General features: G+C 47.7%; 1 protein-coding gene across 1 annotated transcript; it reads left to right on the top strand.

The window, feature by feature from the left end:
• The first annotated feature begins 3,055 nt into the window (after window positions 1-3,055).
• Window positions 3,056-15,734, top strand: LOC144591197 (zinc-binding protein A33-like). The gene is made up of 6 exons (XM_078395485.1): window positions 3,056-3,482; window positions 3,574-3,669; window positions 6,934-7,167; window positions 9,150-9,172; window positions 9,270-9,388; window positions 14,951-15,734. Exons 1-6 carry the CDS (start codon window positions 3,072-3,074, stop codon window positions 15,481-15,483), a joined length of 1,416 nt encoding a protein of 471 aa, XP_078251611.1. The 5' UTR covers window positions 3,056-3,071; the 3' UTR covers window positions 15,484-15,734.
• Window positions 15,735-16,286: the final 552 nt, after the last annotated feature.

Genomic DNA, 16,286 nt, shown 5'->3' with positions numbered 1-16,286 from the left:
CCCTCAGCTTCCTTCCATGGAGCCAATTTGCTGTCCATTCAGAGTCCGGGACAGTTTCATTTTACGACGCGGACACCAAGTCCCATCTCCACACCTTCACTGGGAATAAATTCACGGAGAAACGTTATCCTTTCTTCGGGCCTTTTGGGATGGAAACTGGCTGAGAATCTGCTCCGGTTCCGTTCCGGGTGTGTAAAAGGGTCGGGTCCCGGGACCGTCGTCAGGAACGGGGCTCGGGCTGTGGGGCAGAAACCCGGTGGACAACAGGTCGGCGCTGAACGGCTCCCGTTTAATCCCCAAATTCCACGTGGTAAAAAACCCCAGTGAGCGCGGAAATAAAACCAGGGGGAATGTAAATGTGGGAAGAGAGAAATAAACAGCAAGTGAAATCAGAGCTGTCGATCCGTTCATTTCAACGAGTTAACTGCGTCCGTCAACGGAACAGAAATACTTTTGTGAAAATATAAAGAGTGAAACAATTGCCCTTCCCTTTTATTTATTTTTTTATTATCAAAAAATATTTTATTCAAGAAATAAGTATATACAAAAGATGTTCCTTCCAAAACTCCATCCGACATTCTCAGAGGCTATACACACATTCAATGCAGATATTCAATACACCACTTACACAAAATTACCCCCTACCCTTGCCACTCATGTGGCTCAATGGCGTGGAATCCCTTCCCTTATTTGGAGGGGCGTCTTCACCACACCCTGCCCCCCCTCCCCCCCGTGTCCAGCAGCAGAAGGACCCTAGTCTGTGGCCCTCCCCCACAGAGCCTTGGTGTTGGCTGCACCAAGCTTCAATGCGTCCCTCAGCACGTACTCCTGCAGTCTGCAGTGGGCCAGTCGGCAACATTACCAGACGGACAGCTCGCTCCGCTGGGAGGTCAACAAAGCTCGGGCAGACCAAAGAGCGTCTTTCACCCAGTTGATGACCTTCCAACAGCACTCGATGTCAGTCTCTGAATGCGTCCCTGGGAACAGTCCGTAGATCACAGAGTCCTCTGTGACGGAGCTGCTCGGAATAAATCGTGACAGGGACCCCTGCAAACCTCTCCAGACTCTCTTGGAAAATCCACACTCTGTGAAGAGGTGTGCGACCGTCTCCTCTCCGTAGCAGCCGTCCCGAGGGCAGTGTGCGCTGGTAGTGAGGTTCTGACGGTGCAGGAAGGATCTGAGTGGGAGGGCTCCCCTCACCGCCAGCCAAGCCAGATCTTGGTGCTTGTTGGTGAGTTCTGGTGATGAGACATTTTGCCAGACAATTTTGGCAGTCTGCTCTAGGAACCACGCCACAGGATCCATGGAGTCATTTCCCTGCAGTGCCTGCAGGACGTTCCGTGCTGACCACTGTCCGATGGACTTGTGGTCAAACGTGTTGGTCTGGAAGAACCTTACCACGAATCACATGTTGCGTCAATGGTCCAGCTGACTGTCACAGTGCGTGGCATCTGCGCCAGGCCCATCCTTCGCAACACTGGGGACAGGTAGAACGTCAGCAGGCAGTGATACTTGGTGCCCACATGCCTTGGCTCTACGCTCCGCCTGATGCAGCCACACACGAAGGCGTCCATCAGGGTGAATGCGACGTTGGGCAAGCTTTTACCCCCATTGTCTGCCAACTTGTGCATTATGGCCCGTCGCACCCGGTCCATCCTCGACCCCCAGATGAAGCGGCGTATGAGTGGGGGAGGTCACATAACATGTGACAATAGAGTATAATTGAATCATTGAGTTGAATTCAAGTTTGCACATGAGACTGTTAAATAAAATAACAGTGTTTGCTGTAGAAGTAATGTTATTGTGCAGCCTAATGTAATGAACAATTCACGATGAGAAACACTGATGTGTTGAGTTTAAGGGAATGAAATTTACCCGCAGCTGATTGCAAATGACATCCACTTTGTGGTCAGGGCTGTGATTGACGGGGCTGAGCTCCGCCTCCCCCCAGCCGTGCCCCGCCCCTTTCATTGGCCGCAGGTTCAGCAGCAGCAGTCGCGGCGGCGGCTCCACAGCTCCGCCCCCCCCCGGGTCCTAAACCCGCCGCACGTTGTTGTCCAGCCTCACTTACCCCCTCTGGCAGCTTGTTCCAGACACCCACGACCTTCTGTGTGAAAATGTTCCTCAGGTTCCCATTAAATCTTGCACCTCTCACCACAAACCTGTGTCCTCTAGTTCTCGATTCCACTGCTCCGGGTAACAGACTGTGCATTCACCCGGTCTATTCGCCGCTTGATCTTAAGCACTTCAGCCTCCTGCGCTCCAATTAATAAATCCTTCCCTGCCCAACCTCTCCCTTTCGCTCTGACCCTCAAATCCTGGCACCATCTTCGTGAATCCACTCTGCAGTTGTTTCCAGCATTTTATCCTGCTTTACACAGTCCCAAGCGCTACTCTCCGCTTCCGTCTATATTCAGAACAGTTTAATGTGTAACTGACCCCTCCCTGTGGTAGAGAGCGGGGGAACCCTCCATAGTTTCCGCGGGTGGATTTGTCTCCTTCCTTTAAAATGGTCGTAACGATGGTGACCCTCGGGTGCTCTGGCCGGCGCTCCTCTTCCCAAGGGAAGGCAGACATTGATGGTGAAACTCACCAGCGCCTTCAGTGCACCTGCACAACATTTGGCCGTCTGAGGAGAAGACTGTTTGAAGATCAGGACACAATTCGCAAGTCCTCAATCATTTTGTCACACACCTTCTGTCTTTTCATCTCTGGCCTTTGTCCAACCGTCTGACTATCAACTCCCTCTCCCCCCTCAACTGTGTCAACCTATTGCCAGCCAGGCTTTGTCCTGCCCCATTCCTCCCTTCGTTATTCCATCTCCCACCCCCAACAATCAGTCTGAAGCAGGGTCCCGACCCGAAACATCAGCTGTCCATGTTCTCCAGATGTGCTGCTTGACCCTCAGACTTACTCCAGCACTTTGTACTTTTTTTTGTAACCCTGCATCTGCAGTTCCTTGTTTCTGCATCTTCACGTTGAACATTTGCGTCAGATTTACATTAATTCCTCTAGACGGCGGCGTGCGCAGTGGACATGCGTTTTGAACCAGGAAGTGGCAGAGTTAAAAAATGGCTTCGAAAGAACAGGTCGAGAGTTGGTCCGAGGAGGTAGTTTGTCCCATCTGCCTGGATTTCTTCACCGATCCGGTGTCACTGGAGTGTGGGCACAACTTCTGCCGCTCCTGTATCACACAGAGTTGGGACAGGGAGGAGAGAAACTCCTGCCCGGAATGTAGAGAGGTGTTTACAGACCGCACCCTCGGGGTGAGTCGGGCCTTGGCGAGACTGGCTGAGAAAGCTCGAACACTGAGCCTGAATCGGACAGAGAAGGAAAGTAAACTTCACTGCGAGGAACATCAGGAAGAACTGAAGCTGTTTTGTGAAACTGACAAGAAGCTGATCTGTGTGGTTTGTGCAGCTGGGCGGGAACACAAGTCTCACAGCTTCATGCCGGTTAAAGAAGCTGTTGAAAACTACAAGGTAAAAGCAAACCGATTTTGATCGCATCATTGTTTAATTCCGTCTTTATTGTCTAACGCTTTTATTCTCCGATTTTCAAACACAATCGCAGGGTCAGGTTAAAGCTTCCATCCAGTCTCTCACAAAAGATAAATCAGAGATGCAGCAAATGGAGCAGCAACAGAAAGAGAAGATTTCTGGAGTTCTGGTGAGGCTTTTAAGTTTCGATTTCCTGATCTTGCGCAGGTTTGATCCCTGTGACGCGTGTAATAACAGGGCAGCGCAGTGAACCAAGTAGTGCTGCTGTCTCCTAGTTCTGGTGAGCGGGTTCGATCCTGACCTCGGGTGCTGCATAAAAAATAGGCGCAGGAGTAGGCCGTTCGGCCCTTCGAGCCTGCACCGTCATTCATAGAAACAGAGAAAATAGGTGCAGGAATAGGCAATTCGGCCCTTCGAGCCTGCACCGCCATTCAATACGATCATGGCTGATCATTCAGCTCAGTAGCCTGTACCTGCCTTCTCTCCATACCCCCTGATCCCTTTAGCAAAAAGGGCCACATCTAACTCCCTCTTAAATATAGCCAATGAACTGGCCTCAACTACCTTCTGTGGCGGAGAATTCCACAGACTCACCACTCTCTGTGTGAAGAAATGTTTTCTCATCTCGGTCCTAAAAGATTTCCCCCTTATCCTTAAGCTGTGACCCCTGGTTCTGGACTCCCCCAACATCGGGAACAATCTTCCCGCATCTAGCCTCTCCAACCCCTTAAGAATTTTATATGTTTCTATAAGATCCCCCCTCAGTCTTCTAAATTCCAGCGAGTACAAGCCGTCTATCCAGTCTTTCCTCATATGTAAGTCCCGCCATCCCAGGGATCAATTTGGTGAACCTTCTCTGTACTCCCTCTAAGGCAAGAACGTCTTTCCTCAGGTTAGGTGACCAAAACTGCACACAATACTCCAGGTGCGGTCTCACCAAGGCCCTGTACAACTGCAGCAGGACCTCCCTGCTCCTAAACTCAAATCCTCTTGCTATGAATGCCAACATACCATTCGCTTTCTTCACTGCCTGCTGCACCTGCATGCTTGCTTTCAATGACTGGTGCACCATGACACCCAGGTCACGTTGCATCTCCCCTTCTCCCAATCGGTCACCATTCAGGTAATACTCTGCTTTCCTGTTCTAGCGGCCAAAGTGGATAACCTCACATTTATCCACATTATATTGCATCTGCCATGCATTTGCCCACTCGCCTAATCTATCCAAGTCACTCTGCAGCCTCCTAGCATCCTCCTCGCAGCTAACACTGCCACCCAGCTTCGTGTCATCCGCAAACTTAGAGATGTTGCATTCAATTCCCTCGTCCAAATCATTAATATACACTGTAAATAACTGGGGTCCTAGCACTGAGCCTTGCGGTACCCCACTAGTCACTGCCTGCCATTCCGAAAAGGACCCGTTTATTCCTACTCTTTGCTTCCTGTCCGCCAACCAATTTTCTATCCACCTCAACACTGAACCCTCAATACCGTGTGCTTTAAGTTTGTACACCAATCTCCTATGTGGGACCTTGTCGAAGGCCTTCTGAAAGTCCAGATATAACACATCGACTGGTTCTCCCTTATCCACTCTACTAGTTACATCCTCGAAAAATTCTATAAGATTCGTCAGACATGATTTGCCTTTGGTAAATCCATGCTGACTTTGTCCGATGATTTCACCACTTTCCAAATGTAATGCTATCACATCTTTAATAACTGACTCTAGCATTTTCCCCACTACCGATGTTAGGCTAACTGGTCTATAATTCCCCGTTTTCTCTCTCCCTTTTTAAAAAGTGGGGTTACATTAGCTACCCTCCAGTCCTCAGGAACTACTCCAGAATCTAAAGAGTTTTGAAAAATTATCACTAATGCATCCACTATTTCTGAGGCTACTTCCTTAAGCACTCTGGGATGCAGCCTATCTGGCCCTGGGGATTTATCTGACTTTAATCCATTTAATGTACCTAACACCACTTCCCGACTAACCTGGATTTCCCTCAGTTCCTCCATCTCATTAGACCCCCGGTCCCCCGCTATTTCCGACAGACGGTTTATGTCTTCCTTAGTGAAGACAGAACCAAAGTATTTGTTCAATTGGTCTGCCATCTCCTTGTTCCCTATGATCAATTCACCTGTTTCCGACTGCAAGGGACCTACATTTGCCTTAACTAATCTTTTTCTCTTGACATATCTATAAAAGCTTTTGCAGTCTGTTTTTATGTTCCTTGCCAGTTTTCCCTCATAATCTATTTTCCCTTTCCTAATTAAGCCCTTTGTCCTCTTCTGCTGGACTCCCAGTCCTCTGGTATGCTACAATATGATAATGGCCTACCCTTTATTCTTAAACTATAACCCTTGGTTCTGGACTCCCCCAACATCGGGAACATTTTTCCTGCATGTAGCCTCTCCAATCCCTAAAGAATTTTACATGTTTCCATAAGATCCTATCTCATCTTTCTAAATTCCAGTGAATACGAGCCCAGTCGACCCTTTCAGAATCAGTCTGAACAGGGTCTCGACCAAAAATGTCACCCATTCCCTCTCTCCTAGATGCTGCCTGACCTGCTGAGTTACTCCAGCATTTGTGATACATTCTTTCATCATATGTCAGTCCCACCATCCAGGTAATTAACCTGATGAACCTACACTGCACTCCCACAATAGCAAGAATGTCTTTCCTTAAATTAGGAGATCAAAACAGCACACAATTTTCCAGGTGTGGTCTCAACAGGACCCTGCACAACTGCAGTCGGACCTCCTTGCTCCTAAACTCCAATCCTCTCACAATGAAGGCCAAGATGCCATTAGTTTTCTTCACTGCCTGCTGTACGTGCATGCTTACTTTCATTGACTGGTGTACAAGGACACCCAGGTATCATTGCACCTCCCCTTTTCCTAATCTGACACCATTCAGATAATAATCTGTCTTTTTGTTCTTGCCACCAAAGTGGATAATGTCACATTTATTCCCATTTTACTGCATCTGCCATGCATCTGCCCCCTCACCCAACCTGTCCAACTCACCCTGCAGCCTCACAGCATCCTCCTCGCAGCTCACACTGCCGCCCAGTTTTGTGTCATCCGCAAACTTGGAGATGTTACATTTAATTCCCTTGTCTAAATCGTTAATATATATTGTAAATAACTGCGGTCCCAGCAATGAGCCTTGCGGCACCCTACTAGGGGGTGGTGGATGGATAAATGGGAATTAATGGGCACTTGAAAAGGAATAGGCAGCTGGGAATTGCATTAGGGGTAGAGGATTGATGGGTTATCAGATCACCCTCACGAGATTTCAGAAGCATTTAGACAAACTATTGAATTGCCAAAGCAAGTAAAAAAATGCACAGGACAAATGTCACTGTCAACCTCTGAGGGAAACACAATCAGTGACATTACATATTGATTTTCACCTTTCATTTGACAGGAACAGTCACACAACCTTCAGTCCAAGATCGCATCCCAGTTTGCTGAACTGCACCAGATTCTCACTGAGAAAGAGCAGCGCGTACAGGCAGATATCCGGGAGGAAGAGAAGAGGATTCTGAATAGAATGAAGAAAAATCTTGGAGAGATCGAAGAGAATTTAAAATCTATTCAGGAGGAACTCTCTAAGTTGCAGCAGCAGATGGATCAAAAGGACAGTGTGGTGTTTCTGAAGGTGAGGGGTTACACCACAGTCTGGCGAAGTGAAAGTGCAGTCACAAAATGGAGGGGGATATTTCAGAAATACATGCTGCATATACCAGTAATTCTGAACTGGGTAAATGTTTCATCTGTTCCAGCTGTTGTTCCCAAACTAATTGGCCTCCCGCATAATCTATGGGATCTCAGGACTGCCTGGCCAGAATGTAGAGAGGTGTTTGTATTCTGTGGGGTTCAGAACTACGACGGATGATCCTATATCTGATCCCAAGGGCCACGAATGAACAGAGTGCCAACCCACAGACTCTGAGAGGTTTAACCTGTTAGACGTATTTATACCAGAGGAAGAAACATTTTTGAAAATTCAGGGAACTGAAATGAAAGGAAATGGGACAAAGCGGAGGAGTTCGTTCCTGGGCTAGATTAGCCATGACCACATTGTGGGGATTAACATTGAAATCTAGAACGTGGCGCACACAGCAGATTGATCATCTATATCTGGTTCTCATCAGCAGTGGGCGGTCACCTTGGGGGAATTTGCTCTGTTTGTTTTACCCACCTTTGTTCACCATAGAATGACATCACATTCTACATCATAGGCCAGTCCATTCGGCCCATCCTATCCAGTCATGATTTCTGCTCCACTCAACATCCTTCCCATCTACTCACCACACCCGGTAACAATACCCCTAATTCCAGGAGTGCTCACGTGTTTATCCCGCTCGCCCTTAAATGTATCTCTGCTGTTGTCTTCATTCCCTCCAATGCAAGTGAGGTCCATGTTCTCATAAATGTGAGGTTATCCACTTTGGCGGCAAGAACAGGAAAGCAGAGTATTACCTGAATGGTGGCCAATTAGGAAAAGGGGAGATGCAACGTGACCTGGGTGTCATGGTGCACCAGTCATTGAAAGCAAGCGTGCAGGTGCAGCAGACAGTGAAGAAAGTGAATGGTATGTTAGCATTCATAGCAAGAGGATTTGAGTATATAGGAGCAGGGAGGTTCTGCTGCAGTTGTACAGGGCCTTGGTGAGACTGCACCTGGAGTATTGTGTGCAGTTTTGGTCTCGTAATCTGAGGAAAGACATTCTAGCATTAGAGGGGGTACAGAGAAGGTTCACCAGATTGATCCCTGGGATGGCAGGACATTCATATTAAGAAAGACTGGATAGACTAGGCTTATACTCGCTGGAATTTAGAAGACTGAGGGGGGATCTTATTGAAACATATAAAATTCTAAAGGTGTTGGAGAGGCTAGATGCGGGAAGATTGTTCCCGATGTTCGGGAAGTCCAGAACCAGGGGTCACAGCTTAAGGATAAGGGGGAAGTCTTTTAGGACCGAGATGAGAAAACATTTCTTCACACAGAGAGTGGTGAGTCTGTGGAATTCTCTGCCACAGAAAGTAGTTGAGGCCAGTTCATTGGCTATATTTAAGAGGGAGTTAGATGTGCCCTTGTGGCTAAAGGGGTCAGGGGTATGGAGAGAAGGCAGGTACAGGTTACTGAGCTGGATGATCAGCCATGATCATATTGAATGGCTGTGCAGGCTCGAAGGGCCGAATGGCCTTCTCCTGCACCTATTTTCTATGTTTCTATGATTGCATTCCTTTCGGTATTTGTTGAAGTCGACGTTACATTTCAGCTTTGATTTTTGCTCTCCCATCGATTAGAGCTATTATTTCATCCTCACCCATTTAAATCCACCGATAAACTTAAATCCTATCTCATCATTCTTCAGATAAAATCCCACGACCTGCCTAGTCTTTGCATTGAGCTCCATCCTCTCAGTCATGGCATCATTCTCATGAACATTCCTTGTGCTTTTCCCCATCGTTCTACGTCTCGACGGTAATGTCCACTTTCTATCTGCATGACAGCGGCGATAAGAGTTGGGAAATGGGAATTATCGGAGGGTTGTAGAAATGTGAAGAAATTCCCGCTGTCGGGATGAGGACGGTCTATCTCAGTCAATTGAGATTTGTGTTTTATTTCTTTCAGGAGGAAGCTGGTCGCAAGCGAAGGTAGGACATGCTCTTGATGGAAATATTGTACATTTTGGTGGAACAACTCAAAACATTTCTAATGCTCAGTTGGTAACCAGCTGTTAAATATTCGCAGGGTTCGTGATGAAGCCAAACCACTGTCGGTGGTAGAGGAGGCCTTGCCGATTGACAAGTTTCATTGCCCTGTTTCATTCAACACAACATTTAAAGAAACATCTGATGACTTCAAGCAAGGTAAAGCTTATACCTTTTCCATTGTTCTTGTTTCTGACATCTTGAAGTAAGATGTGTACGAAAGAACTGCAGTTGCAGGTTTAAATGGAAAGTAGACACAAAATGCTGGAGTGACTCAGCGGGACAGGCAGCATCTCTGTCGAGAAGGAATAGGTGATGTTTCAGGTCTGGACCCGAAACGTCACCCATTCCTTCTCTCCAGAGCTGCTCCCTGTTCTGCTGAGTTACTCCAGCATTTTGTGTCTACCTTTGATTGGTCTATCTTTAAGTAATGATATGATGCAAAGATTAATGTTATTTTGAACTGAAGAGAAATTTGATCTCCCACCTGCTCATCTGCTGGGAAGTGTCACCGAGTCAGAGAGCTTTGTAGCACAGCAACAGGCCCTTTGACTCGACTCGACCATGTCAACCAAGTTGCCCAACCAAGCTAGCCCCACTTGCCTGAGGCTGGCTCGTATCCTTCCAAGTCTTTTTTATCCACGTATCTACCCAATTCTCTGTGAACTGTTGTAATTGTACCTGCCTCGCCCACTTCCTCTGTCAGATCGTTCCACATCTACACTACCCACTGACTGAAAAACCTGCTCCTCAGGTCCTTTTTATTGTTTCCACTCTCACCTTAAACTGATGCACTCGAGGTTTAGACTCTCTGACCTTGGGTAAAGTATTGTGACTAATCACCTTGTCTGTGCATCTTATACACATCTATAATGTCACTCTGACAGGCTCCCAAGAAAAAATGTCCCAGTCTGAATAGTCTCTTTCAGGAATGAGTAGATTAATCTATGATGAGCGTTTGTCGGCATTGGGCCTGTCTGTACTCGCTGTTGCTCAGAGGAATGAGGGGGGATCTCATTGAAAAATACAGAATAGTGAAAGGTTTGGACAGAATGGACGTGGAGAGGATGTTTCCATTAGTGAGTGAGTCTAGGAATAGATATTTATTTACAAAAATGCTGGAGTAACTCTGTAGGTCAGGCAGCATCTCAGGAGAGAAGGAAAGGGTGACGTTTCGGGAAGGACAAAGGAAGGATGTAGGTGGAGACAGGAAGACAGAGGGAGAACTGGGAAGGGGGAGGGGAAGAGAGGGACAGAGGAACTATCTATAGACAATAGACAATAGGTGCAGGAGGAGGCCATTCGGCCCTTCGAGCCACCATTCAATGTGATCATGGCTGATCATTCTCAATCAGTACCCCGTTCCTGCCTTCTCCCCATACCCCCTGACTCCGCTATCCTTAACAGCTCTATCCAGCTCTCTCTTGAATACATTCAGAGAATTGGCCTCCACTGCCTTCTGAGGCAGAGAATTCCACAGATTCACAACTCTCTGACTGAAAAAGTTTTTCCTCATCTCAGTTCTAAATGGCTTATTCTTAAACTGTGTTCTGGACTCCCCCAACATTGGGAACATGTTTCCTGCCTCTAACGTGTCAATAGACAATAGACAATAGGTGCAGGAGTAGGCCATTCAGCCCTTCGAGCCAGCACCGCCATTCAATGCGATCATGGCTGATCACTCAATCAGTACCCCGTTCCTGCCTTCTCCCCATACCCCCTCACTCCGCTATCCTTAAGAGCTCTATCCAGCTCTCTCTTGAAAGCATCCAACGAACTGGCCTCCACTGCCTTCTGAGGCAGAGAATTCCACACCTTCACCACCCTCTGACTGAAAAAGTTCTTCCTCATCTCCGTTCTAAATGGCCTACCCCTTATTCTCAAACTGTGGCCCCTTGTTCTGGACTCCCCTAACATTGGGAACATGTTATCTGCCTCTAATGTGTCCAATCCCCTAATTATCTTATATGTTTCAATAAGATCCCCCCTCATCCTTCTAAATTCCAGTGTATACAAGCCCAATCGCTCCAGCCTTTCAACATACGACAGTCCCGCCATTCCGGGAATTAACCTAGTGAACCTACGCTGCACGCCCTCCATAGCAAGAATATCCTTCCTCAAATTTGGAGACCAAAACTGCACACAGTACTCCAGGTGCGGTCTCACCAGGGCCCGGTACAACTGTAGAAGGACCTCTTTGCTCCTATACTCAACTCCTCTTGTTACGAAGGCCAACATTCCATTGGCTTTCTTCACTGCCTGCTGTACCTGCATGCTTCCTTTCATTGACTGATGCACTAGGACACCCAGATCTCGTTGAACTCCCCCTCCTCCTAACTTGACACCATTCAGATAATAATCTGCCTTTCTATTCTTACTTCCAAAGTGAATAACCTCACACTTATCTACATTAAACTGCATCTGCCATGTATCCGCCCACTCACACAACCTGTCCAAGTCACCCTGCAGCCTTATTGCATCTTCCTCACAATTCACACTACCCCCCAACTTAGTATCATCTGCAAATTTGCTAATGGTACTTTTAATCCCTTCGTCGAAGTCATTAATGTATATCGTAAATAGCTGGGGTCCCAGCACCGAACCTTGCGGTACCCCACTGGTCACTGCCTGCCATTCCGAAAGGGACCCATTTATCCCCACTCTTTGCTTTCTGTCTGTCAACCAATTTTCTATCCATGTCAGTACCCTACCCCCAATACCATGTGCCCTAATTTTGCCCACTAATCTCCTATGTGGGACCTTGTCGAAGGCTTTCTGAAAGTCGAGGTACACCACATCCACTGACTCTCCCTTGTCAATTTTCCTAGTTACATCCTCAAAAAATTCCAGTAGATTTATCAAGCATGATTTCCCCTTCGTAAATCCATGCTGACTCGGAATGATCCCGTTACTGCTATCCAAATGCTCAGCAATTTCGTCTTTTATAATTGACTCCAGCATCTTCCCCACCACTGATGTCAGACTAACTGGTCTATAATTCCCCGTTTTCAACCCCCTAATAATCTTATACGTTTCGATAAGATCTCCTCTCATCCTTCTAAATTCCAGTGTATACATGCCTAGTCGCTCCAGTCTTTCAACATATGAAAGTCCCGCCATTCCGGGAATTAACCTAGTAAACCTACGCTGCTTGCCCTCAATAGCAAGAATATCCTTCCTCAAATTTGGAGACCAAAGCTGCACACAGTATTCCAGGTGCGGTCTCACTAGGGCCCTGTACAACTGCAGAAGGACCTCTTTGCTCCTATACTCAACTCCTCTTGTTATGAAGGCCAACATTCCATTGGCTTTCTTCACTGCCTGCTGTACCTGCATGCTTCCTTTCAGTGACTGATGCACTTGGACACCCAGATCTCGTTGTACGTCCCCTGTTCCTAACTTGACTCCATTCAGATAATACTCTGCCTTCCTATTCTTACAACCAAAGTGGGTAACCTCACACTTATCCACATTAAACTGCATCTGCCATGCATCTGCCATTTCACACAACCTGTCCAAGTCACCCTGCAACCTCATAGCATCTTCCTCACAGTTCACACTACCACCCAGCTTTGTATCATCTGCAAATTTGCTAATGGTACTTTTAATCCCTTCATCCAAGTCATTAATGTATATTGTAAATAGCTGCGGTCCCAGCACCGAGCCTTGCGGTACTCCACAAGTTACCTCCTGCCATTCTGAAAGGGATGCATTTATCCCCACTCTTTGCTTTCTGCCTGTCAACCAATTTTCTATCCACGTCAGTACCCTACCTCCAATACCATGTGCTCTAATTTTGCCCACTAATCTCCTATGTGGAACCTTGTCAAAGGCTTTCTGAAAGTCAAGGTAAACCACATCCACCAGCTCTCCCCTGTCAATTTTCCTGGTTACATCCTCAAAGAATTCCAGAAGATTAGTCAAGCATGATTCCCCTTTGTAAATCCATGCTGACTCGGAATAATCCTGTTACTACCATCCAAATGCTCCGCAATTTCGTCTTTTATAATTGACTCCAGCATCTTCCCCACCACTGATGTAAGACTAACTGGTCTATAATTTCCCATTTTCTCTCTCCCTCCTTTCTTAAAAAGTGGGACAACATTAGCTACCCTCCAATCCACAGGAACTGATCCTGAATCTCTCGCACATTGGAAAATGATCACCAATGCGTCCACAATTTCTAGCGCCACCTCCTTAAGTTCTCTGGGATGCAGACCATCAGGCCCTGGGGATTTATCAGCCTTTAGTCCCATCAGTCTACCCAACACCATTTCCTGCCTAATGTGGATTTCCTTCAGTTCCTCCATCACCCTTGGATCTCTGCCCACTAGAACATCTGGGAGATTGCTTGTACCTTCCTTAGTGAAGACAGATCCAAAGTACCGGTTCAAATTGTCTGCCATTTCCTTGTTTCCCATAATAAATTCTCCCGCTTCTGTCTTCAAGGGACCCACATTTGCCTTGACTATTTTTTTCCTCTTTACATACCTAAAAAAGCTTTTACTATCCTCCTTTATATTATTGGCTAGTTTACCCTCGTACCTCATCTTTTCTCCACGTATTGCCTTCTTAGTCATCTTCTGTTGCTCTTTAAGAGTCCCAATCCTCTGGCTTCCCACTCTTCTTTGCTTTGTTGTACTTCTGCTCTTTTATTTTTATGCTGTCCTTGACTTCCCTTGTCAGCCACGGGTGTCTCTTACTCCCCTTGGAATCTTTCCTCCTCTTTGGGATAAATTGGATGGAGTTGAGGGGGGGAGGTGAAGGGACAAGTGTTGCATCTCCTGCGGTTGCAGGGGAATGTGCCTGGGGATGGGGTGGTTTGGGCAGGAAGGGACGAAAGGTCAGAGCCTCAGAATTAAAGGATGTTCCGTTAGGAAGGAGATGACGGGAAATGCTTTTAATCAGAGGGTGGTGAATTTGTGGAATTCATTGCCACAGAAGGCTGTGGAGGCCAAGTCGGTGGATATTTTTAAGGCAGCAATAGCTGGATTCTTGATTAGTCTAGATGTCAGAGGTTATGGGGAGAATACAGGAGAATGGGGTTAGGAGGGAGAGATAGATCAGCCATGATTGAATGGTGGAGTAGAATTGAAGGGCCGACTGGCCAAATTCTAATACTTTCACGGATGACATTACGACCTGATGATGGTCCAACTTCACCTGATAACCCAGCCCTTCAGACCTGATGAAGTTGTTGTCAAACCTTTTGCACCCATTCCAATTGACTAACAAACCCACCCTTCCCTCTGTCTCACCCTCCACTCATAAAACACAGGAGCAGGCCATCTGGCCCCTCGTGTCTGCCCCCTTTCACTGTGATCATGACGACCCCACCACTCACCTCTACCTCCTCTTTAACAACCTCAAATTACTGCTAACCTCAATATCAACCTGCTCCGATCTGCCTCCACATCTGAATAACCCACTCCATTCCTCCATCCCCACCGCAATCTCACAATCCTCCTCACTCTCCGCACTCGTCCTCCCCGTCCACCCTCCCCCACCTCACGAAATTCCCCTCTCCATCCCCGGATAAAAACTCCGGGAGAGATGTCTGTTGTCCACCCGCTGTGGTCGGGGTGAAACCCCGGGCAGGGTTTCAGTTGTCCGCCCGCCTGTGCCTGAGGCCGAGCGGCCTCTCCCCCGGTCCCGGGGCCGCGCTGCCCGAGTCTCCCCCCGACCCCCGGGGACTCTCTGATTCTCTGTTTCTCCCCCCAGTCTCCGTCACCCTGGATGTGGAAACAGCGGGTCCGGGGCTCGAGGTGTCTGAGGATCGGAAGAGGGTGAGACGGACCCGGACCCGGAGGAGTCTCCCTGACACCGGGAAGAGGTTTACAGACAGTGCGTGTGTGCTGGGATCGGAGGGATTCACATCGGGGAGACATTACTGGGAGGTGGAGGTGGCGGGGAGTCGGGGCTGGAGTCTGGGAGTCGCCGCAGAGTCTGTGGAGAGGAAGGGACCGGTCACACTGACCCCGGAGACTGGAGTCTGGAGCATCAGGTGGCGGGGTGACGAGTTTGATGCATTCACCTCCCCTCCATCCCGTCTCCCCGCCCGTCCCATCCCCGGGAGGGTGGGAGTTTATCTCAGTTACGAGTCCGGGACAGTTTCATTTTACGACGCGGACACCAAGTCCCATCTCCACACCTTCACTGGGAATAAATTCACGGAGAAACTTTATCCTTTCTTCGAGCCTTATTGGGGTGGAAACTGGCTGAGGATCTGCTCCGGTTCCTCTCCGGGTGTGTAAAAGGGTCGGGTCCCGGGACCGGCGTCGGGAGCGGGGCTCAGGGGCTGTGGGGCAGAAACCCGGTGGACAACAGGTCGGCGCTGAACGGCTCCCATTTAATCCCCAAATTCCGGGTCGTAAAAAACCCAGTGAGCGCGGAAATAAAACCAGGGGGAATGTAAATGTGGGAAGAGAGAAATAAACAGCAAGTGGAATCAGAGCTGTCGATCCGTTCATTTTAACGAGTTCACCGCATCCGGCAACGGAACAGAAATTACTTTTGTGAAAATATTTTAAAAATGTAATGGCATTGGACCCTTCTGATCAAAAGTCGTTACGGTATTATTAACTCCGTTCAGTGACTAGTTCAATGTAATAGATACAGTTCATGTTACTTCAGTGATTTGGAAAATGTACACAACCATTGACACACACGACAAGCTAATTGAAAGATCGTGTTTATTTGAATGATGTGCATTGTTGCTTCTAATACTGTAATTGAAATAAACTCAAAATTACTTGAACTGTGCAGCTTGCTTTTGAATTCTTTTGAAATCTACTGAATGGGGAGACAGCAGTTCTGTTTGCTTTAGTTTAGATTGGAGATAGAGCGCGGAAACAGGCCCCTCGGCCCACCGAGTCCGCACCGACCAGCGATCCCCGCACATTAACACTACCCTACACACACCAGGGACAATTTGCACTTATACCAAGCCAATTGACCTACAAATCTATACCTCTTTGGAGTGTGAGAGGAAACCACAGAACACACAGCTCACGGGGAGAACGTACAAACTCTGTACAGACAGCACCCGTAGTCCTGA

Source organism: Rhinoraja longicauda, unplaced genomic scaffold (genome assembly GCF_053455715.1).
Source record: "Rhinoraja longicauda isolate Sanriku21f unplaced genomic scaffold, sRhiLon1.1 Scf000668, whole genome shotgun sequence".
Lineage (NCBI taxonomy): Eukaryota > Metazoa > Chordata > Chondrichthyes > Rajiformes > Arhynchobatidae > Rhinoraja > Rhinoraja longicauda.
The sequence above is the reverse complement of the archived record's forward strand: the minus strand, read 5'-3'. Positions and strand labels throughout refer to the sequence as shown.